General features: G+C 43.4%; 3 protein-coding genes across 3 annotated transcripts in view; 1 reads left to right on the plus strand and 2 right to left on the minus strand.

The window, feature by feature from the left end:
* Positions 1-2,312: 2,312 nt before the first annotated feature.
* grik6 (glutamate receptor, ionotropic, kainate 6) lies at positions 2,313-5,711 on the plus strand (the record flags this gene model as incomplete). The annotated part of the gene is made up of 9 exons (XM_080001004.1): positions 2,313-2,397; positions 3,528-3,559; positions 3,681-3,860; positions 4,026-4,249; positions 4,348-4,445; positions 4,562-4,779; positions 4,882-5,101; positions 5,182-5,426; positions 5,607-5,711. The coding sequence occupies 9 exons, from the start codon at positions 2,313-2,315 to the stop codon at positions 5,709-5,711; spliced, it is 1,407 nt and encodes a 468-aa protein (XP_079857130.1).
* Positions 5,712-6,639: 928 nt separating this feature from the next.
* On the minus strand, positions 6,640-15,269 carry plch2b (phospholipase C, eta 2b; the record flags this gene model as incomplete). The annotated part of the gene is made up of 19 exons (XM_080001005.1): positions 6,640-7,770; positions 7,852-7,931; positions 8,025-8,171; positions 8,266-8,350; positions 8,452-8,576; positions 8,671-8,778; positions 8,878-9,063; positions 9,154-9,242; positions 9,339-9,427; positions 10,192-10,311; positions 10,411-10,582; positions 10,679-10,799; positions 10,904-11,107; positions 11,249-11,342; positions 11,514-11,684; positions 12,180-12,309; positions 12,536-12,779; positions 13,360-13,506; positions 14,957-15,269. The coding sequence occupies 19 exons, from the start codon at positions 15,267-15,269 to the stop codon at positions 6,640-6,642; spliced, it is 3,756 nt and encodes a 1,251-aa protein (XP_079857131.1).
* A 1,691-nt stretch (positions 15,270-16,960) lies between these two features.
* skib (v-ski avian sarcoma viral oncogene homolog b) overlaps positions 16,961-22,756 on the minus strand; it is a 30,875-nt gene continuing 25,079 nt past the window's right edge. Inside the window, exons 2-7 of the mRNA XM_080001435.1 lie at positions 21,912-22,025; positions 21,506-21,615; positions 21,123-21,388; positions 20,279-20,532; positions 19,935-20,165; positions 16,961-19,173 (exon numbers count right to left, since the gene is read on the minus strand). Coding sequence (XP_079857561.1) covers positions 18,952-19,173; positions 19,935-20,165; positions 20,279-20,532; positions 21,123-21,388; positions 21,506-21,615; positions 21,912-22,025 — 1,197 coding nt within the window. The 3' untranslated portion in view covers positions 16,961-18,951. The remainder of the gene's footprint in view (positions 19,174-19,934; positions 20,166-20,278; positions 20,533-21,122; positions 21,389-21,505; positions 21,616-21,911; positions 22,026-22,756) is intronic.

Here is a 22,756-nt window from a genome sequence, read left to right on the forward strand (position 1 = left end):
CGGTGATCTCAGGGGCGACAGCGTCATCTTCACTACTTGATTCTTCCGTGTAACTTCGGCACAATCGCATAAGGTCCATACGGTTTCATAGCTCTGGTTTATACGTTTTCAATGTTACAACGTGCCCGAATAAGCACCACATAATGCTGTAGATATCAGGTTAATAGCTGGATGAGGCTACATTTTCAGTCAAGATGGTTTGGAAAACACGCCCCTCTGGAGAAGCAGACTCAGCCAATCACAGGTCGCACTGCTGTCCCGCGCACAATGCGCATCGACGGCTGATTGGTCAGAATCAACAGCGCTGGTCATCGCACTCCGCTCGCAGCCGACGCCGAACGAACGCGCTGAAAAAAGACACCCAGACCCGCGTTTCGCGCGCCTTATCTTCATTATCCACAGGCGCCGATGTCGCGCTGGTTCCGCACTAACGTCCTCTTAAAAAAAATAAAAAATAATAATGGCATGAGTGAGCAAAAATACAATTTCAATTAATTTTTTTTTTTGCATTTTACCAGCCCGTTTGATAATTCATTAAATGCAGAGATCATTTACTAATCCAGCGTTTTCTAACCTTTTCTTCTTCCTCCTTTTTTGTTGTTTCCTGCCGCGGCACACTCTTCCACGGGCGAATAACAATAATCCCACAATCCCGCAGCGCGCCGCAGTCCAGTCCCGTTAACCAGCAAAAATCTCACAAAACGTCACAAAGATCGCTAACTGCGCTTTTTCTTTTTTTTTTTTTTTTTTTTAACCTTTTATGGAAAGCGTCCTTGTTTTTTTATGCAGAGCTTCTATCCTGGCTGGAACTGATGAATTGCTACAGCCTTGCAATTTTGATCCCGCGACGAAATGTCATAATTTCCATTATTCATTTTGATCGGAGTGGAATTAAAAGAAGAAACGTTCACGACACACCTGGTGAGCCCTTTAGGCCCCTATCTTCCAATTAGGGGCCTTGCTGTGTGGGGTATGCACGGTCTCCCCGTGCTCACGTGGGGTTCCCTCCACCTAACGTCAGTAAGGACCCCCACCCAAAACACGCACACATCACCATCGTCCGACCAGCGATGGACACTTGGAACCAGGTCCCCGGGTGCGTCGACGAATGCTGCCCACTGCTCCTGGATGCCCCCCCCCCCCACCCGGAGGAAAGACAAGCCAGGGTGGGTGAAATGCGGAGGCCACATTTCACCGGCCACCACCCAAAAACAAAATAAAGCATGTGCGTGTGTGTGTGTATATATATATATGCATGTGTTGTAGTGTGGTGTGTTGCGTCACCAATAAAGATTCTTCTTCTCTTCAGTGAGATATAGTGGTTGAAAAATGCAGTATTAATCCCAACAGTGCATCCATAACACCAGTCATGGCCATAGCCCTTGTAAATGGAAATACTGTAAATTTCAGAGGTATTCACATGTATTACACAACATTTAAAGTATTATCCTACATCGTCCTATCAAGTAAATTGTTCAATTGCCGCAAGTTTTACTTCATTTGTGATTTACTTAAAAGTATTTTTTTATTGTAATTCAGAGTCTGAGTTAGAACAAAAAGGTATTTAAGAAATAGAATAAGTTAAGCAGATCTTGACCAAGCAATGCCTAAAATTTTATAGCCATATTTGAGTTAAGATGTGGGGCCTCATTGATCAATGGCATCTACTGCAATATTAGATTTATTTTTTTATAGTTTGGAAAACTATCTTTTTGCAAATAACAATGACAATGATATGCTATTACATCATTTCCATATAAAAGTCATAGAGAATTCTTGAAACTTTGATAATCTTTCCACTATTTAACTTTGACTACATGAGGAACATTATTATTAGTTACACCGTATGATTATTGATATCTTAAGAAGTTAATTCAGTAAAATGAACCAATTTCATTGCTTGTTAGAGGAAGATCATTTCCCCACCCCCTGAAGCTCCCCATCATTCTCCACCCACATATCTTGGCTTTCTTAGTTAGTCTTAATCGGAACACTTCACATCATTCTATTTTGCATCCCCTGTGGAATAGGCTCCGTCCATAGTGTGAGGCGCATTGCTTCTCTGAGCTGTGTCAGGTACAGTGGCAGTTTGATTTGCTTTAAATGTTATGTAGTTATAATATTATTACTACTAATAATAATGTTCTTCTAATTATTTGTGCTTTTATTATTGTTCATTTTTTTGCCATTGATGTGATTATTACATCTAGTTTTAATTCCTGTTTTTGGAAGTTCACTCTTATGTAATGGCATTAGTTAAATTAGTTTAATTCAATACACCAATTACCAATCATGTCTTCATGTCTAAAAGGATGCACGTCAATTTTGTACGGATGCTGCTGGGGTCCCTTGTGTGTGCCATGGGACTTCTTTTGGACTTTGGAGCATGTACTGCAAGTAAGGAGCAATGTATTTATCTCAGTTTGTTGACATTTTCTAACAGTAATAATAATTACAAAACCATGTCAGACCTGTCCCACTAGCCCCATGACACAAAGGCTGTATCAAAACCTTAATATAATTGCATGAAAGAGGGTCTGTTTAGGAATGCCATGTAACTAGATGCTCTAAATATGTTTACATAGTCGGTGCATTTGTGATTTTGTTTGATGGCTGCATTGTTATTTTTGGGCCAAACTCAGCTTGTTTTCTCTGCTGGATGCGGTCGAACTTTGTAAGGCTTGACAAGGCATAAATGGATGAACTGTCAGCTGGGCACAGTATCAAAGTGGAGAGTCACATCCTGCCTGGCACGCCATGCTGGGCTCTCGTGGAAGAGGAAGCGAGCCAGCCGAAAATTCTGAGAAAGTGCTAATAAATCAAGTCAATAGAACAAACAAAGGCCCTGTGTTTGAGAGTGGCCAAGAAGTGACAGGATCCCAGAGAGATTGTATTCGTGTCGACTTTTGAAAAGGAAGAGCTGGTGGTTGTCAGGGTCACCCTATGGCGGTGATGGAGCCCTGAGGCCTTGGCCTGGATCAAGGCTTCTGCTGCTCTTTGACTGCCCTCCTACATCACAGCGCCACGGCTTTGTAACCATTTGAATCAACAAACTCAGCTATTTTTACTCATCTAAATAGATTGCGGTGTTCCAACTGTGCTTCAATGGAAAAGCAAAAAACGGCCAGATCTGTCGGATCCCGGAAGCTGGCGGTGATTCAGAGGGTGCCTATAAACTGTCATATTCACCTCGCACATTTGTAATGAGGACTCAAGACGGCCATCACACAAAACAGTCTTTGATTCTACGAATTCTAGAGTGGGCTCCAACTGTGAAAGTCATAGGGGGGCCAAGTGTTTGACCCCCGTATTAAAGAAATACACAGTGGCAACTCCCTTATGCTCAAAAAGTGGAAAAGCTTTAGTGATGATGTTCTATTCTGCTCTCCAGCTGCAGCGTTTTGGAAACGAATCAATTCCATTCTTAAATTTAAATTATCACATCTATTTTGATACGCGGTCTGGTGTGACGGCTTTAGATGAGATTAAATAATTGTCTTATTTTGTTCTCTTTTTCCCTCCTTCAGTGCGAACAGAGTTGAGGATAACAACAATAAAGGTGGTTGACGTTTTTTCACCGGCTTTTGCCTTCAACCGCTCAGTCATATGAACCAACGGATTAAAGATCACACGTATTTGTTCTGATGTCGTTTTGACTCGTTTGACTTTCTCCCTATTAGCAAGATCCTTACACCATGTCTAAGGGCGCTCAGATGGAGGGCTACTGCATGGACCTGGTCTCGGAGCTGTCGAAGAAACTGGGCTTCAAGTACAAAGTTCAGCTGGTGAAGGACAGCTCCTACGGCAGACAGGACGAGAGCGGGAACTGGAACGGAATGATCGGAGAGGTGGTGAGAGGAGTGAGTAGATAAAAAGCCTTTTCTTTCCGAGGGCTCGAAGGACGCTCCGCCTATCCGCGGGGAAATCAGCCGCTTCTGAGGCTTATTAATCGATGCTCGCCACGTGTTAATCGGCCTATTAACCGCGAATCCCCCTCATGTGTTTTTTTTATCGCTTCCCTCCAGGAGGCAGATCTCGCCATCGCGCCTCTGACTCTCACCGCGGCTCGCGAGAAGATTGTGGAGATGACCAAGCCCTTCATGCAGACGGGCATTAGCATCCTGCTGAGGAGAGACAGCTCCGAGGCGGCGTCCTTCTTTGATTTCCTTACTCCCTTCTCCACTGAGACATGGGTGGGCATACTCGTCGCCTACCTGGGAACCGCCGTCTGCATCTTTTTATCTGCCAGGTCAGAGAGGCTCGACTTAGGATTGCCGTTGCCAAGGCATTTCACGTCCGAGTCTTGACGTCTTTGAGCTTTGACCTTTCACATTTGCACAAACACAGACTGAGCCCATGTGAGTGGAGCCAACCCCGGAGCGAAGAGAACACCTTCACCCTGCTGCACAGCCTGTGGTACACGGCTGGAGCCCTCACCCTACAAGGTAAAAGATCAGCAACATGGCACTGAAATGTACAGAGAGCCGTTGACCTTACAAAGCCTTGGCCTCATTTTTTGACTCTTCAACCTTTTGTTTTTAAATCCATTTCCTGTCACCAGGTGCTGGTCCTCACCCCAAAGCTCTGTCTGTTCGGATCGTCTGCTGCAGTTGGTGGTTATTCGCTGTCGTGCTCCTGGCCTGCTATTTTTCCAACCTCAGCTCTGTCCAAGGCTCTGAGTCCTCTAACCTGATGGTGAAAGGGTTTGAGGACTTGGCCAATCAGGATGTGGTTGATTATGGTTGCCTGGCGGGCTCCTCCACCCTTTCCTTCTTTAAAGTAAGCCTCGCGTTCTGTTTTCCCCCCCTGAATTTGGATGACCGATCCATCACCGGTATGCCTTGTCTTCCTCTCCTCTGTGATATCATCTTCTTTGTTCAGAATTCAAACAACCCAGCCTACCGCAGAATCTACGAGCACATGGAGAGAACCAACAGCTTTGTGCCGTCTATGGATGAGGGCGTTCGTCGAGCAAAGGAGGGAAACTTTGCATTCATCGGAGAGTCCGTCTCACTGGACTTAGCAGTAGCTCGTCACTGTGAGTTGGTCAGGGCCCATGAAGTTATTGGCATGAGAGGGTACAGCATCGCTGCCCCCCTAGGTAAGCATAGCGACACAAGTTTGACTGACGATTTACAAAAGATTTATTTTTTTATTAATTTTGGGTTTTATTTTTGAAAGGGTCTCCGATAATAAAAAACCTGAGCGTGGCCATCCTGCAGCTGAGTGAGGCTGGAGAGCTGTCGTACCTGCGTAGCAAATGGTGGGCCAGCAGCTGCATAGTGGATGCCTCCAAGGCCGCTGCCGTGCAGCCCCACAGCCTGAAGGGAATGTTCCTGGTGCTGGCCCTGGGTCTGGCGCTAGGGATCATGCTAGCTATGCTGGAGCTCACCTCTAAGAGCCGCAGCAGCGCTGGGGAGCAGAGGGTACACACACACATACATATGTAGTGGACAGTCTTGCAAATATAAATGCCAACACGTATGTGGACATACTGTACCTAATACCAAGGGCATATTTATTGCATAATTCTCATGCACAATATAAATATATATTTGTTATCATGATGTAAGTATATGGATTTTAATCTGTTCTGTTTCTGACAGAAATCCTGCTGCACTGTGCTGTCTGATGAGCTGAGTCAGCGTCTGAAGAGCAGCAATGTCAACACATCTCAGGAACCCGCAGAGAAAGACAAAGAGGGAGCATGAGTCTGGCTTATCATCGCTGAATCCACAAATTTGGAGAAACGTGGGTTTTTGAAGCAAAGGCACATTAGAAATGTTTTTCAAAGTTAAGGAAATGGCAGATGATTTTGCTTAAGCTTTGCTTCTACTTTAATTTTAAGTCAATACTAGATTCTAGTTACACATCATGAGCTATATTGGTATGTTGTGCTAAGTTAAAAAAATATATCAGCAACCGAATGGACAAGCACATTTTTTTTTAATCAACATTTAAGTTATGCAAAAGTAGTGTTTAAAACTGCAATTAAAAAGCATAATTACAGATCAACTTCAAACTTAGATGAATAATCCATTAAACATTCATGAACTAAACTTATTTACAATTCATTTTAATACACCACTTATTTCAGATCAGAGGGCTTTGTACAGTTGGCAATGGCATCACACAATTTCAATATTCTGAAAATACAAATGTGTTTTCTTTTCACCATAAAAATGTTATTGTCATCCCAAGAGATATAAAACATAATTTTGTTGCTAGAATTGTGCAGTTTGTAAACATAATAGGAATTGTGAAAAGAATAAAGCCAATATAATTGTTTCATTTTGTGGCAACTCTTAGCGCCTTTCCGTACAAAACAAAATGTTTAACCTGCGGTGAATTAGAACTTTTTTTTTTAACTACTGATTATTATGATAACTGAGGCTGTTATTTCCTTTGTCGCTGGTTGTTGTCCTTCTATTTCTCAATTTGTCTAATATCATGTTTCGCTTGTAGTGAACAATCTAAAATGTGCAGCATTCTAATAAATTACAGAGGAAAAACAACCACTGTCATCTAATTTTAATTTGAATTAAGAAAAGAAAGAGGAAAGAAAAAGATCCGACTTGCACAAAGGCAATTGTCCATTTTTCTTCTCCCCTCGCCAGCATCCTGGAAAGGAATGAAGTGTCAAAAGTCGTTGCTTGAAAAGATTGGCGATTTACAGCGGATCTCTCTAATCTTCTGGTCAAAAAGAGCATTCATCTCCCTCTGCAAGGTGCCTTCCCGCTGCTCTGTGCCAGCTGGCACGGAGGCAGGCAGGAACTCCAGGCTGTCGGTGCTTCCACCGCTGCTGGAGGAGCTGTCTGACAGGCAGAGGCCGTTGGCAATGGGCTTCACCTGGTTCCTGTAGTAGCTGCCATCTCTGTCTGGAGGAGGTTTCTGCCATTGGGCCCCCGGTTTGCGTTTCACCATTGGTGTGTGGGAAGAGGTAATCTGTTTTCGTGGGCAACTGCTTGAGCGGGCCTTCGTTCGTACGGGGGTGGATGGGCGCGGGTTTGGGGGAGCCTCCAAGGTGCGTCGTACCCTGGCAGGAGATGGCGGGGGTATAAGCGGGAATGGAAAAGCAGTGAGGCATACTTCTGTCTTGGGGACGGGCGGTGCTGAGGGTTGGGGCTGAGAGACTGATTCAGACTGACTTTCAGGTGCTAACTGGGGTTCAAGGGCGATTTCATTGGCCGGCTTCAGTCCCGCTGCTAATTCCTTAGGCGCAAGTGGCTCAGGCCATTCCGGTTGAGTTGTTTGAAAAGGGCTCTGCTCCTCGGCCCAGTGTGGTTGCGGGGAATTAAGCTGATTCTCCAGCTCAGGCCACTCTGCCTCAAACGAAGTTGGGGTTTCCAGATCCGAATTATCAACGCAGGATATGTGCGAGAATGCTTCCAGGTTAGAGCTATCCCGTTTCACACATGTGGCGATCACCCTTGAGTTGGAGATGGTGGAGGACATTCGACTGAGGATCCCTTTCCTTGCCCTTGGTGGTTCTTGGATTTTAATTCTGTTGGCACGTCTGACAGGCTCACTCATAGCCCCTTTATGAATGGCAGCTCTGGCTGCGGGCCCGAGCCCTGGAGAAAGCAGTTCTCCATTGCGACTGTCCTGAGAAAAGGAATCCACTTCCCTGCGGAAGTGAAGCGGACGTCCATCATCAGAAGACAGAACAGAGCAGTCCAAAGACGGCTGCGTTTGATGGCCCTTCATGTGTTTTTTGGCTGCTTTTTGGATGTGTTTCCTGGCCGCTTTCACAGCATTTGATGACTTGACCTGGTTTACGAAGGACATTTTCAGCAGGAAACATTCAAATCAAACAAACATAATTTTCTGTTACATATGCGAACAGCTTACCTTTCCTGTCATATCATTTATAGCGACGTGAATAAAGATCGATGCCTCCTCCATACCCTCCAGATACACATGCCGATAACCTGTGAAAGGTTTTGGAATCTGAGTTAACCTAAATCATTTATGCGTCAGTAAAGTATCTTCTGTCTTAGTAATTGCCCATTATAATCGTCTACCTGGCATCATACTGGTGAAAGCTACTGTTCTCTGTCCAATGAAATTTCGGCCAATGGGATCATGATCCCACAATTGGAAACACACCAGAGCAATTTGTGGCATATGGATACTGAAGACAAGTGTTTCCTCCCACATAGGATTAAATCCTGAAAATCATCGCAAGAAAAGCATTTTTAGTAAAAAACAAGACTTTTCCTCACTGCGCTTTGCACTATTGCAGGATAAAGTCTACAGGTTTACCATTATCATCCACCACTCGGGTCTGCTCCTTGGAACAGTCCACTGGGAGACCAGTAATCTCAACTTCAACGAAAGGATCAATAATCTAGAGCAACAGAAATATCACTTTTACAGTAGAGGAGTGTGTGAATTATCATCAAGAAAGTATTGAATAAATGCTTCATATTGATGGTATGTAGGCCTCACCTCTCCTCTGTCCCCAAACACAGAGTCTTTGGGTTTGGGGAGCTGCTGTCCACTGATTATTTTAAGAACTAACTGAGTCTTTCGTTGCCCCAGTAGAGGATCCTCCATCGAGGGGTTAAAGGCACCTGAGGAAATTCCGAGATACACTTTACTACCTTCAGTTCACCTGCACACACACGTCATTTAGTTTGTTTTCTCTTCCATCTGCCATTCACATACCTTTACACATGCACTTAGGCTTCAGAATGTATCCACAGTTGCCGTTGCTTGAGAATTTGGCTCTATTGAGTTCAAGCATGCGGCCCTCCGTTTGATAATTCATTGCGACTGAAGGGACACACCAAAAAAAAACACTCGATTAAAAAAGCTGCAAACAACCTTTTCTGCTCTACTAACAGAGAAAGCCTTTGAGACAGTCCGACCGACCCATGTGGCATCCTGCGTTCCAGTAGGGCTGCGGGTTGAAGTTGCTGGAGTCCACTCGGTAGTTGGACGGGTAGACGCGCAGGAGCTGCCGCTGGTTGAAGCGGACCAAGGGGCCCGGCTTAAGCTGGAGGATCTGGTTCATAACGCTCTCGTTGAGGGACGACACCTGCCAGCTGCTCGCAAAGGCTACCGGCCGGTCAGCAAAACAGACGGAAAATGAAGCAGAGAGGAATGGACTGAAAGCTGTTTTTTTTTAATGTTTGTGCTGCTTTTCACCTTGCGTCTCAATGTCGTGGACGCGCACGGACTTGGTGTACTTGACCAGGTCGGAGAGCGCTCGGGACAACCTCATGGTTTTCCTTTTCCTGAAGGCAACATTTGGGGACAACGGGATACGAAATGTAGTAACCAATATTAAGGAAAAGTCGATGATAAACCTTGACGATCGGTGTTAGTCTCACTTGGGGTGGTAAACGATCTGTGTCTGTTCTTTGCGGCTGTGGCACAGCGGGTTTGATTCCCTCCGTTTCACTCTCAGCCTCTTTTTCCTCTGAAAAACACCCGTCAGCTGTTAACCAATGACAGATCTTTTTTTTTTTTCAAATCAAGTAAAAGAAAAATGCAGGAAGGATACGCTAATCCATACGAAGGATTGTCACGGTGGCCAAACCAGGAAGTTTACACCAAATGGAGTTCATGATCATGAGTTGCACTTTTGTTGTTTGGACTAAAATACCCGGTGTGCGGAGATGACCCGTATTTTGAAGAAGCTTTTGGGAGGCCTTGCAGTTATAGACGGGGAGGTGACATCTATGGCTGACCTTACGCTTGAAGCTCCTCAGGATGGATCTGCAAAACTGTTTTCTCCTTTTCGGCTGAGCTGGAGTTTCATCTCCGTCCTAAAACAGAAGCACGCAAGGGTGTATTTGTAACCTATCTATCTATCTATCTATCTATCTATCTATCTATCTATCTATCTATCTATCTATCTATCTATCTATCTATCTATCTATCTATCTATCTATCTATCTATCTATCTATCTATCTATCAGTCTATCTACTGTATCTATCTATCTATCTATCTATCTATCTATCTATCTATCTATCTATCTATCTATCTATCTATCTATCTATCTATCTATCTATCTATCTATCTATCTATCTATCTATCTATCTATCTATCTATCAGTCTATCTACTGTATCTATCTATCTATCTATCTATCTATCAGTCTATCTACTGTATCTATCTATCTATCTATCTATCTATCTATCTATCAGTCTATCTACTGTATCTATCTATCTATCCATCTCACTGTGTATGACTCTATGTCATCTTCTTCATCCTGTTTGTCCTCGTCTTCATCTCCAGTATCTTCATCAGACACATCTCCTTCCTCCACATCAGCACCGAGATTTGCTGGGAGCTTTTTCCCCTTAAAATAACAATGTAGTATCTGTACTATTAGTACGGAGGAATTATAATTAGCACGGCGGTGACAATCTTAATTCTTGAGATGACAACGATACCAAACCTTGACTAAGACCTTCCCCTTGAGGATCTCGGGAGAGGGAAGCTTCCTGCACTCGTTGACGTTGACGTTGGACAGGTCCACTTTGTCCTGAAGTACCTCGGCCAGGTACTGGGCCATCTTCCTCTGCTGAGGCACCGTGCAGTGGTTCTCTATGGACAGGATCACTGGGTACCTGGAAATCACACGGCCATGCAACCGGCGACGTTGAAAAACGTAATTTACGATTGCGCTACGATTCTGTTGATAGTCAGAACGCGCGTGCCCTTACTGTGACTTTGTGAAGGCGTATTTGTTGATTGTCTCAATGACGTCTTTGAAAAGGATCTTTGAGGTTAAGGTGTAGCCGTGGTGTATAATGGGCTCCCCATCCGGGCCATCCCAGCAGTCCACTGGCACGGAAAGAAACGAAGAGAAGGAATGTAAAGAAAAAATACAAGATGAAAGAAAGGCTGTACTGCCGTGGTGGGAGTTGGAGGTCCTGGTGCTCCCTCACCCTCCACACAGCGACAGCCGGCCTGGAGGACATAGGCATACATGTCCACTCTGGACTGGGACAGCAGCTGGTCGCCCGTCAGGTAGGTGTTGTGGGACGAGGCGATGTAGTAGTTGCAGAGCGGCTGCGTCATGTCCTGGTTCACCTGCTTGTGCTCCGGGTTGAAGATGTCTCCTGCAGGACTCCGCATGAAGTTGGTGAATCCTGGAGGCGGGTTTCAGAATAAGCTGTTTTGGGTCATTTCTTGATGAGAAACCCGGGAAAATATGTGACGAAAAGACATATAAAGCCGATTAAGCCGATAAAACCTTGTCTGTGTTTATTTTATACACCGGTTCCACGTACCATCGATACCCAGAACCAGGCGCTGCAGGTTCTCAGGACACGGCTCAAAATGGGCCACGATTTCCACCAGATGCTCCCTAGTGATGCCCACAGCCTTATGTGGGAAAAACCAGAGTTCCACATTCCAAAGAAGAACCAAATTATACATTTCGGTTCAAATGCTCCAAATTAAAGACATATTCTTTAAACATTATGCATGAATAAATATTTTAGGATTATATGACTATAAACAATCCACCCCCTCCACCCCCACCCTTCACTCTACCTTCTGCTCAATTTCTAGAAAACGGGCCAGATCATTGAGATCCATGAATTCTTTTTGGTTGCTGTAGGAGATCATGATGAGATAGAGGTCCCTGCGTGTTGACATCAGCTTGTAGAAGGAGCAGAATTCCTCAAATCCAAGGGAACCCTGGTTCTCGTCCGTGTCTGCTTCCTGCACACGGGACAAACGCCGAGATAGGAAATGCTTCAGCGTGTGCTCCTACCCTCACCCTGAGTTACACACATCCAGCTCATTTGTTAGTGAAATTGTTTGCTCAAAGGCAAGAGGGAAGCGCTGAGCCCTTGGACCTGTACAATATTGCATTGAAACCAAAACCATCTGTTCAGATGGAGCCATATGGACTGTCTGTGGCGTTCTGTCTTGGCAACATTATGCACATGGCTCTCCTTCCATGCGTATGGCTTTCTCTTTTTCACTGTTGTATACACCCCTTGTTATATCTATTTATTACACAGATACAGTTACACAGTACATTACGCAAACTCTCTCTGAATCTCTTGTTTGAGGCATTTTTCATGACCAACTTCTACATTCATATTGCTTCAGGTTAATAGATAACAGGCGTATTGCACAAGCCCCGGCGGCTGTGTGCTTTTACCGGATGATCGAGAACACTTTACTCGCTGTCCTATCGGAAGACGTTACCTTAAACATCTGTCTGACTTTCTGCTTGGGCAAGTTGACGTTGAGTTTGTGGAGCAGCAGGTGAACCTCTCCCATGCTCAGAGTTCCATCCCCGTTTTTGTCTGCCTCCGAAAATGTCTGCTGTAGCCATGTGAAAGCCAGAATTAAGGCCGAATCACGAGAATTAATGAGCACAATGATTTAGACTCTCCAGTTTTATTCCGTCAAGGGAACAATAACAGAGACAAATTCATAGTTAATTAATAGTCAGTAAAAAGAGATCTCCCTAGTATATGCACCTACTGTTCTGGTGGGGTTGACTCTGTAGATATATCTATATATATATATATATATATATGAGTGAAAGTGAAGGATATTGATCGCGGGTGCGTTGTCTCCGGGCCAGGCAGTCTTCGTCGCTGATGCCGGCCATGAGGTACTTGAGGCCCGTTATCCAGGTCCGAGCCTCTTCCCCGTTGGTGGAGACGAGGTCCAGGGACTTGACCCGGTCGCCGTGGTAAATACTGAAGCAGCAGTTTGGGTCGAAGTGGTTGTCCGCGTAACGCTGGAAGATCTCCGACTTTTTACCCTCGCACACTTCATGGATGGAGTCGATAGTTACTAGTAAAAAGAAATGATCCAGGGGTGTTTAGCTACCAATTCCACATTATTCCAGGGAAAAAAATATATATTAAAAAGTTATTTTTTAGGAAGGTTCCTATTCTTATCTTATTCTTAATGTAGTGCAACATGAAAATTGTTTATCTATCTATCTATCTATCTATCTGTCTATCTATCTATCTATCTATCTATCTATCTATCTATCTATCTATCTATCTATCTATCTATCTATCTATCTATCTATCTATCTATCTATCTATCTATCTATCTATCTATCTATCTATCTATCTATCTATCTATCTATCTATCTATCTATCTATCTATCTATCTGTCTATCTATCTATCTATCTATCTATCTATCTATCTATCTATCTATCTATCTATCTTTCTCTCTGTCTATCTTGATCTAATTCGGTAACCAGCAATTGCGATTGGAGGAATAACATATGAAAATTACTCAAGGCCACAATGTCAAAAGCAGATTCTGCACGTCTTTCTTTTTAGAAATGGGAGATGTTCACCTCTCTCAATAAATAAAATAATAAAATAAGGGTCACAACACTGCTTAAGTGTGTCTCACTTTTTGCCTTGTCGTGTTTCTTGGAGGGTCTCCAGCGGATGCAGGACTTGTGCTCGTCCAGGTAGAAGAAGCGAACCAGACCTTTCTTCTTCCCTTTCAGTTTGGTCATCTGGGTCCCGGTCTGCATGGTGCACATGCACCGCTCCACTGGAGGAGGAAGAGGGAGATGGAGAACACACACCATGCATTTACGCTAACCCTACTATCTTTATTATAGCCAAAATTAGGACACATTTGCACACAGTGCTTTAGAATAAAATAAGTGATTTATATCCTTAGAAGGTTCAGAACCCTCCAAGAGACTCTATTGTACCTGTAGCATTGCTTTAGTCAATTTAAACAAAAAAACGTTTTCAGATGTCATTAATACTATAACTGCATAATAGTATTTGAAAATGCTAAATGCTGCACACATTGGCAGGAAAACGTGGTGGAATCCTAAGCACTTTCCCTACTGAGGGTTCAAGACGAGTACAGGTTTGCCACCAAGCATTTGTTTATAGGATTATCAGGGTACGTCAGACAGGAGAGGGGGGTTAAGTCGCTGTTCAAGTCAATGGTAAATGTCAGGAAAAAAAACATCCAAAATGTAAAACCCCAAATAAAAATCATTGACTTACTGCTTACAAAATTGAAATGAAAAATAATCACTATAGTTATTCGCAATTTTCGCAGTTTTTCTGTGTTTTGCTCCAAGTGGTTACACAATATCAGTTGAAACTCAAATGGATTTTATTCTGTTTCGATATGATTCGGTAAAATCGTTATTGGATTATGGGATGTTGTTTGTTTTGTTTGTCTTTCAGGAAACCTTTGTTTGTAATCTGAAGCCCAGGTACACGTGACGCAACTTGGCACATCATTCAGGCTAATCCCAGCGGATTGTCTAGAGTCCATATGCCCCTCACATTCTTACACACATCTCCCGGCTTCTTCCCGCTCTCCCTGTAAAACCTCCAACAATGTGCACCTTCTTTGCTTTACATTTCCAAATACCAGCTTCAGTCTATTTCTTAAAATGGGCATATATGAAATTATATATGAGACATTATATTTTAGGCAATATGGGGTTTCGGTCTTAACCCTCGAGAGTCTTTCGCTGTGTCTTTTGCCTCTGTTTAGTAAAACACAAACGTCTTACCCCTAATGCATGGAACCATTTTTTCAACACAAATTTGGCCTTAAGTCTAAATGATCCTTTTGTCAAGTGAAAAAGATCGATATGCCGACATCCATCGATAGAACAACTAATAAATAGAGATCTAGTAAATCCAATGAAATACTTGCGTTGGACAGGATTATACTGTATGAATATAAACAATAACTTAGGAGTCTGCACTTTCGCACTCAACTGTGAACCCTGGAATTCATATGATAATATAACAGCCAGTTCCACTGAAACTACTGTATTACACACCTTGACGATGGCACCTTTGGAATCGACACTTTCGGCGGGTTTCCTCTGCTTGTTTCCATGTGTTACGAACAAGAACTAATTAAGTTTGAGTCCTATTTCGGTAATGCTCATGTGGTCCGTGCTTGCGGCTCTCAAAAAACACAGATTTTTGTTAGGGAAGGAAATTAATCCACATCTCACCTATCTGGCCCAGTCTCCATTTTGGCTGTGCGACCACGCTGCCACCGATCCAGAAGAACTCCTCCGCCAGTCTGGAGATGGAGGACTTCTGCCAGAGCTTTGGGGACGTCATGATGGAGGGCGAAGGAGAGCTCAGGGGGCTTGAGACCTGTTTTCCCGGCGAAGAGGACCTCTTGGAGAGCGACGGGGAGAAACTTACGGGAGACAGAGATCCCAGGGACTGGAAGGTGGTCTTCGTGGGGGACAAGGAGGCCGGTGGCGGGGTGCCGCTCAGCCTCAGAGACAGAGGAGCCATGGCCGGTGTGATGTTCATCCCTGCGCCGTACATTTGTCTCCAGCGCTGCTCTGGTCTTCACATGGTCTCCTGCGGCTTGGGCTTACAGTACATCCACCAGATTTCCACTAAGGGTCTTCCCACACTGATCAGGGAGCATGATCCAGGCCTCGATTTTCCATTTCACACCATCCGTAAAAGTTCATGCAGCCATTAGACCCGAAGGGGCTTTTTGTTTATTTGTCTTTTCAAGTGAAAGATTGCTTGAGGAGAAGTGCACAACACATGGCTGTCACTAAGTCTTCTTCCGGCTGTAATCCTTAAATGAAGCCGCAGCCTTGCTTTCTTGTAGGGATTTCCATTCAGCCAATGAGCCTCCAGAGGAAAACATAAGCGAGGGGAGGATTGGAGGGGGGCGACCGCTCATGTTATTATGGTCCTGTCCAGGGCTGCCCGTAAGGGGGGAAAAAGGGGAAAGCTGTCTGGGGCCCAGCCGCTAGGGGGCCCCCGTGGAGGCCACCAATAACCAATAACCATGAAGCAATTTTCAAAGGCAGATTTGGGGAGAGCCCATTTGATCTGCGCTCCGCCGCACGTTCCCGTTTCCCATTTCTCCAAACGAAACAAATAAAAACACTGTGTTTTTATTCTAGATGTATTTATTTCCCCCCGTTTCCTAAGTGAATTAAACAACAACAAAAAAAGCCCTTTCGGAGACTTTGGACCTTTGGACCTTTTCAGGGATCCAGCCATTTCTGTGGGCGGGCCTGGTCCTGTCTAATATAACACAACGTGCAAATTGTGTTGTCCCTTGAAGTATTGACAGGCTAGATCACTTGAAGGATAGCTTCACTATTTTTCAAAACAGGGCTTATTAAAATGTTGGTTCTCATCATCCGTCACCAGCTCAAACGTTTGCCCAACTGAGTATTGCATTGAAGCACAGTGAGAAGCTGCAGCAGAGCGGCAAGTTTCTCAATAGTAGAGAATTCAGCGAGGTTGTGCCAGTAACAGTGATGAAGGCCAACATTTTAATGAAAAATAGCGACCTGTCCTTTAAACGTAACACTGAATAGACTATTTGTCGTTGCCGCAGCTTATGATTTGACCTTTTTGAGCCAATCGGGTTGAAAGGGTTTGTTCTAACACAAAATTCAATGATATAATATAATGATATTCAGCTTCATCAAAGCACATTGAGGAAAGGTGTGTTCAATTCCAAAAGTATAATAAAAACTGAAACACATCCATATGTTGTACACATGGATGAACATTATTATAAACAATTATCTTTTATGTGCAGCAACATAAAAGTTCCACTCTTATAACAGCACACATTCAACATTCAATTCATAACTATTTTCCACAAGTAGCCTGATCAGCTAAACATCAAATTGTATTTTAGTAGTGTATTTTCTAATAGAAATATGAAACAAGACACTACGTAGGATACAAGATAATATGAGATATATTTTTGTCTATGTTAATCCTTAGGCCTATTGCCCTAAACTAGTGCAAAGAAATATGTGAAAAAAAAAAAAAATCGAAATTTAGTTGAACTAAAATACTCATATCATATTCAATATTTCATATTCTTCAAATAGACAAACACAGGCACAGTTTGTCTAAATTAGAAACCAAAAATCACAACTTATATATCATGAGACCTCTGTAATTTGACTTAGTTCATGATTTCTTTTAAATAAACATTCAACAAGATTTGTGGATTTGATTTCATTTTAATGGGTATTATACAGGTTTTTTGAAGGAAAAATAACATGGAAACAAGCGGCAAAATAAAACCCCACTTCCAAACCAAAACTACAACAGCTCAGCTAAAACAATGCATATTGCTATTACATTGTACCCACGGATATTCAGCAGGGGGTAATAACCATAAGACATAGAAGTGATTTTTCCGTTTAAAATATGTGAGAGCACCTCAGGTTTTAAACTAAAGAAGTTGCCGTTTCTACTCACTACCACCTCACTAACGGCTGTAGCAGCCAGTTGAAGAAGCAGGAACTGGTGGTTCTATGTCATTTTGGGGCTTTTGGGGCCTGTCATTTGATAGATACCGTGGAGTTCATCAAACAGCAGGGTTCCTTATTGAAGACAATATTAGGAAAAGGTTTAACATTCTGTTAGTGTGTAATTGAGCCAATAAAATACAATGGTTCCATCCCAGTATAACCTATGTCCATTATCCATTTTTGGAAATGCCCTTTTAATTTGCTATGATACTCAAGGGTACAACAATGGAACTATAGTATTGGAACTCCAAATATAAAGTCTCTTTTTTGGTTTCAAGTAAGAGCAAAAAATAATATCCAATAATAGTCAATTTAAGTTTGAAGCAAGCAAACATAACCAGCAAATATCTTATTTACAATATTATTGTATTTACATCTGAGGACACTGAGGGAGCGTGTTAAATTCCAAGTTGGTGTTCACTTGAGATTTGAAAAATGTAATAGGGAGTAAAATGCACAATGCCATTTTCTTTTTAAAAAGTGCAATTCCTTTTTTAAGTAAAAAAATATATATCCATATTTTGTATACATGTAGAAATGTTGTTCATATAAACAGCACAAGTTGATTTGAGAGCCCTAAGCCAGTGACTAAAAATTCATGCTTTTTGTTGGTAGGCAGAAGATTCTTACAGAATATAAATTATTTTACATTACTCAATACAAAATCAGAAGTACCGCAATTCAAACAAAAAAGCCAGCGATCAAGGTTGTTTGTTTCTTTCTCTTCTTTGCTTCTTATTGGTGGGAGGGCAGCGTTAAACTCACCTGCACAGCTCTATCGTTTGGGCAAGTACGTTTGTTATTTGTCACTTAGTTTAGTTGCAAACACAATATTGGAAACGACTATGTTCAATCGACAAAATGAAGTTTGTTTCAGAATAATAAAAAGTAACACTTCCATAAAATATCTAAGAATAAACAAAGACGCACCTGAAGGACATACCACACAATCTCCAATACTTCAGGCTTCAGAATATACAAAACGTAGAGAAGCTGGTATACATGCGTACATGTTGCTATATGGATGGTGTTATATGAGTCTTGCCTCTGGGATAGCATTGGTTCTGAAAAAGTACATCCACAAAACATTTATAAAAAGCAAGCTGATATTAAAAGTAAATAGTGGTAAACTGGTGTCCTCTGTCTCCAGTGGTTTGCAATAACACCTTTGAAAGTACCAGGATGCTGTGGCACCGGCGAGAGTTCCGTTGTAACCTGTCACTTTATGTTTCACCAAAACTTTTGTCTTCCCTAAATATTCAAGTAATGTAATGTGGCTAGATCCACACCTCTTAGAATAGCTTATACCAAAATGAAATCGCTGTCCTCAACAGCGTCGGGTGTCTTACCAAGGGCTCTGAAGTCACTTAGGAGGTTTGTTCATCATCAAGGAAGTTTTTTTTTCTTTAACACTCTAAAACATGCTCATACTGCTACTTTCCATTTCATCTCTTAAAATACATATATTATCACAAGAATGTAATTGTCTATTGTATCAATGACTTTTCAGATTTTTTTTTCTATTTGTAAAAAAAAACAAAAAAAAAAACAAAACAAAACAAAAAAAACAAAAAAACAAAAAAACAAAAAACAACTCTGCCAATGGCGTTTTGCTGAAATTCTTTCCCTAGCAGGAGGTGCAAGTCCGAAAAACCACGCTGTTCTGGAGCACTTTCGGTGTGCAAAGTTTAGGATCCGTCGGCGTGCTGTGCAATCTGTTGGTGTGTGTCTGTTTTGGTGTCCTGGGAGTCCTCGGGAGGGGCGCAGTCCGCCTGCTGGGCCAGCTGGGCCTGCAGGTCTTTGACCACGCTCTCCAGGCTCTGCCGCGCCTCCCTCTCCTGCTGCAGCTCCAGCCTCAGCTGCTCGCGGTCGGCCTCGGCCTGCTGCAGCTGCACGTGGAGCTCCTCGATCTGGATGAGACGCAGACCGTCAGGGTGGGGGACAACATCAACAGAGCGCCCAGGGTTTCCATTGCTCTACAAGCAGATCTGAATGCAGGTGGGGTTTTCAACCGACGCTTTAAAAGGACTGTATGGTGTCAAGTAGAGTTCTGGCCCATTTCCAGTACATGGAATCACATTTTGTATATTCTGTATATTTTTGTATATTTGGCTATTCCTCTTTTTTATTTATTGTATTGCCTGTACAGCAATGCACCAATAATTATTTACTATTGAACATACATTTCACATTACCCCTGACAATTTTCCTGATGATAGTTCACATTTGTATATTTTTAATAGTCTCTATTTATTTGTTATCAAATTTGAACAATATCCTGACATGCTTGCTTTCACATTATCTCCTGTTCTTGCTTCCAACACTTATTTTTGTGAAAGCAATGGCCCTTCTGCCTCTTTAAGTGGACAAAACACAGCAAAAGTAGACAAAAATATGTGTTACTGTAATTACCAGCAGGACCACAGATACTTTTAAAGGAATAGGTTTCTCTCCATATTGCTGGAACTTTAGAACAGGAGACAAGATTAAAAATCAAAAAAATATGAGTTATCATCAGGAAAATAGTCAGGGGTTATGTAAAATATGCGTGCGATGAGGTTATTTAAAGCTGCCACGGTTCTGCATTCCGAATAAACCGAAATCAGCCGCTCCAGAAAACTATTTTCCTCTCATCAGTTCATCCAGGGTGTGTGCTGCATTTTCTCCCTACCTGGGTGGAGTACTTGGCTCGGAGATGCTCCGCCTCGCAGCCTTTGTCACAGACTCGTAGCTGCCTCTCTCGCTCCAGCTCTCTCCTCAGCCGCCCACACGACTCCTCCGCCTGCCTCATCTTCTTCTCCCAGTCCGTGCGGAGGCGCTCGATCTCCTTACGCAGGTTCCGCTTGGCCTCGATGGCCTCGCGAAGACGCCCCTTCTTCGCCACCCGTACAAACTCCAACTCCTGTGAGAGCGAAATGAGGCAAGTTAATACATGAAGCATCACAGAAAAGGATTCTCGCTGCAATATTTTATAAAAAATGTGAGGGAACGAGGGTAATCCGGGGAGCTACGCACTTGTTGCAGGCAGCGCTTGGCTTGCAGCGCCGTCGCCAGCTTCTCCTCCTGCTTCACCCTCATCCTGGCGATCTCTTGCAACACCTTCTCCCGAGCCTCTCTGGTGTCCAGGCCTCCATACAGCATCTGTCTCAGGGAGTCCAGCTCTGGACAAGAGACCCCTGGTGCCCCAGCAGGCCCCTCTGGGGCCCTGGCGCCGCTTTGGGGGGTCGCGATCTGCAACGCACCGGGGCAAGTCGAGGGTGGCGAAGAGTCTGGAAAGAAGACGGACGACACTGTTAGGAAAAGGGTCTGAAGAGAGACTGAATGGGACGAAACACACATCTCATTATGAAAACCTTATATTTATATCTACCAAAAAAAGCAAAAAATTAGCTGTAAGATTTTTTATAATGATAAGCATTCACATTCTGTGGAAAGAGTGCATGGACGACAATGTGAAAGGAGCAACAATAATACTAATAATAATAATAATACTAATGATAATACTACTACTACTACTACTAATAATAATAATAATAATAATAATTAATAATAAAAAACAACCAAAGTTTGAATGTTGTTAAAATTTTGTAAAATAAATTCTTGCAAAAAAACCATCTGAAATAGTTGTTGACACTTATGTTACAATACACATATTAGACACCAGGGGGTGCAATTGAACAGGAGTTGCTCGGATCACCCACCAACCCGCTCACTTTGGCTTGTCCGAAGATAGTTTTTTAAAGACTGTTTTTATCAACTCAACAATAAATTCTTTGAGTGGCTAATTTATCATTTCCTAATTTATTCTCAGAAAATCCAACTTTATCGGAATATATCACACACATTCACTCATACTCACGGTCATCGCAGTCATCCACATCGATCTCTCCGTCTGTGTCCATCGCTTCCACGCCATTGGCGGCGTTGGGAAGGGCAGATACATGGGCCGGTTTCGATTTCTCATTAGGCAGCTCCTGGGAAAGCCTGGAGCTGGCCGAGGACCCCTTGTCTGAGGTCTGGCTGTCTCTGGAATGGGAATGAGAGGAATGGTCTTCTCTGTGGTAGGCCATGGGAGTTAGCGTCGGATTGGGAACCAGGGAGAACTCTTGGTTCTTGGAGTTGGACCTGGGAGGAAAACACAGATGTTCAACTTGAGCCCTACGAGATCCCGTCCGGTCTTACTCAGATCGAAACTCTGAGGTTCTTTTTTTTTTTTTTTTTTATTTTCCACGGCTGACTCACCTCTCGGCATCATTTTGAGCGACAGATTTCTCCCTCTCGGTGGACGGAGTCCTGGGAGACCAGGGGCGGAACGCCGAGGGCCTCTGTTTGAGCTGGATCTGCTTCAGGTCCTGGAACAACAGGCAACGACGCAGTGTCACTGGAAAACCTCTCAGCGGAGGAAGGACAAACCAAAACAGACCGGAGCGAACCAAAGAACATTAAATCAATCACGATGAGGGGGAACTCAAATGGCCCATTTTCACCGTAATGACCGAACAAGAACAATTTCATATCCGTGGCAATTTAGGGCTGTATGAGCTTGTGAGCTCATTCAAATCAGGAGTTAATAAACCAATCGTGATGATGATAATAAACCAAGCGGTGGATAATAAACTAATAGAGGAGAATTTCCCAGCATACAAACCTTGTTTGCGGACTTTGACAGGGACTGCAGCCAATCGGGTTGCTTCTCCTTGTCAGGTGACGGGGAGTGTAATTTGTCCAATTTGGATCTCTTGACTGCGACGGGGCTCGGAGACTGCAGAGAGAACAGGAAGTGCATTTAGCGATCAGTGTCCGGGAGCACCGGCTCACACAGCGAGCGTTATGAAATACAGGAGGTATTTTGAGAGCCCATCCTACGACTTCTAAAAATGTTCCAGCGCTGTAATTGACATTGTCCTCCGCCGACTTTTTTTTTCTTCTTTCTGTTAATACATCGATCCATGCATCAAAACGTGTATTTTGGAATACACGGTAGTGAATAAAAAGGGGCGAAGAGGAGAATTAAAGAAAACGAGAAATATCCAGAACGAGTACAGTACAAATCTCTGTGCGAGTGTTGTGTCTTGGGGCAGATTTTAGTGTTTTCATTTTTTCTTTTTACGGTATGTTTATGCATTGGATTAGTGTGTGTGTTTACGTGTGTGTGTCTGTCTGCCTGGCTGTCTGTCTTTCTCTGTTTAAGGCTCGGGGCCGGTCTGGCTGGCAGCCAGCGGGGGCTGAGCGGAGCCTTGCCAGGCGGGGAAGACGCCATCAGGTGGAGCTCAGATCAACTCCCCAAACCACAGACAGAGAGCGAGAGAGAGAGAGAGAGAGAGAGAGAGACACCGACGAACGTAATGTAACAGCGCTGGGTTCTGACGGCGAACGGGTGGCGGGGGTTTCAACTTTGGCACGTATCGCAGAGCAACCTCACCCTCAGGTTTTGCAGCGGTGAATAGCGAGACCACCCCATAAGCAGGATGTGGGCGCAAGAACCACACGTCA

Source organism: Zeus faber (assembly GCF_960531495.2).
Source record: "Zeus faber genome assembly, chromosome: 5".
In the NCBI taxonomy this organism is placed as follows: Eukaryota; Metazoa; Chordata; class Actinopteri; order Zeiformes; family Zeidae; genus Zeus; species Zeus faber.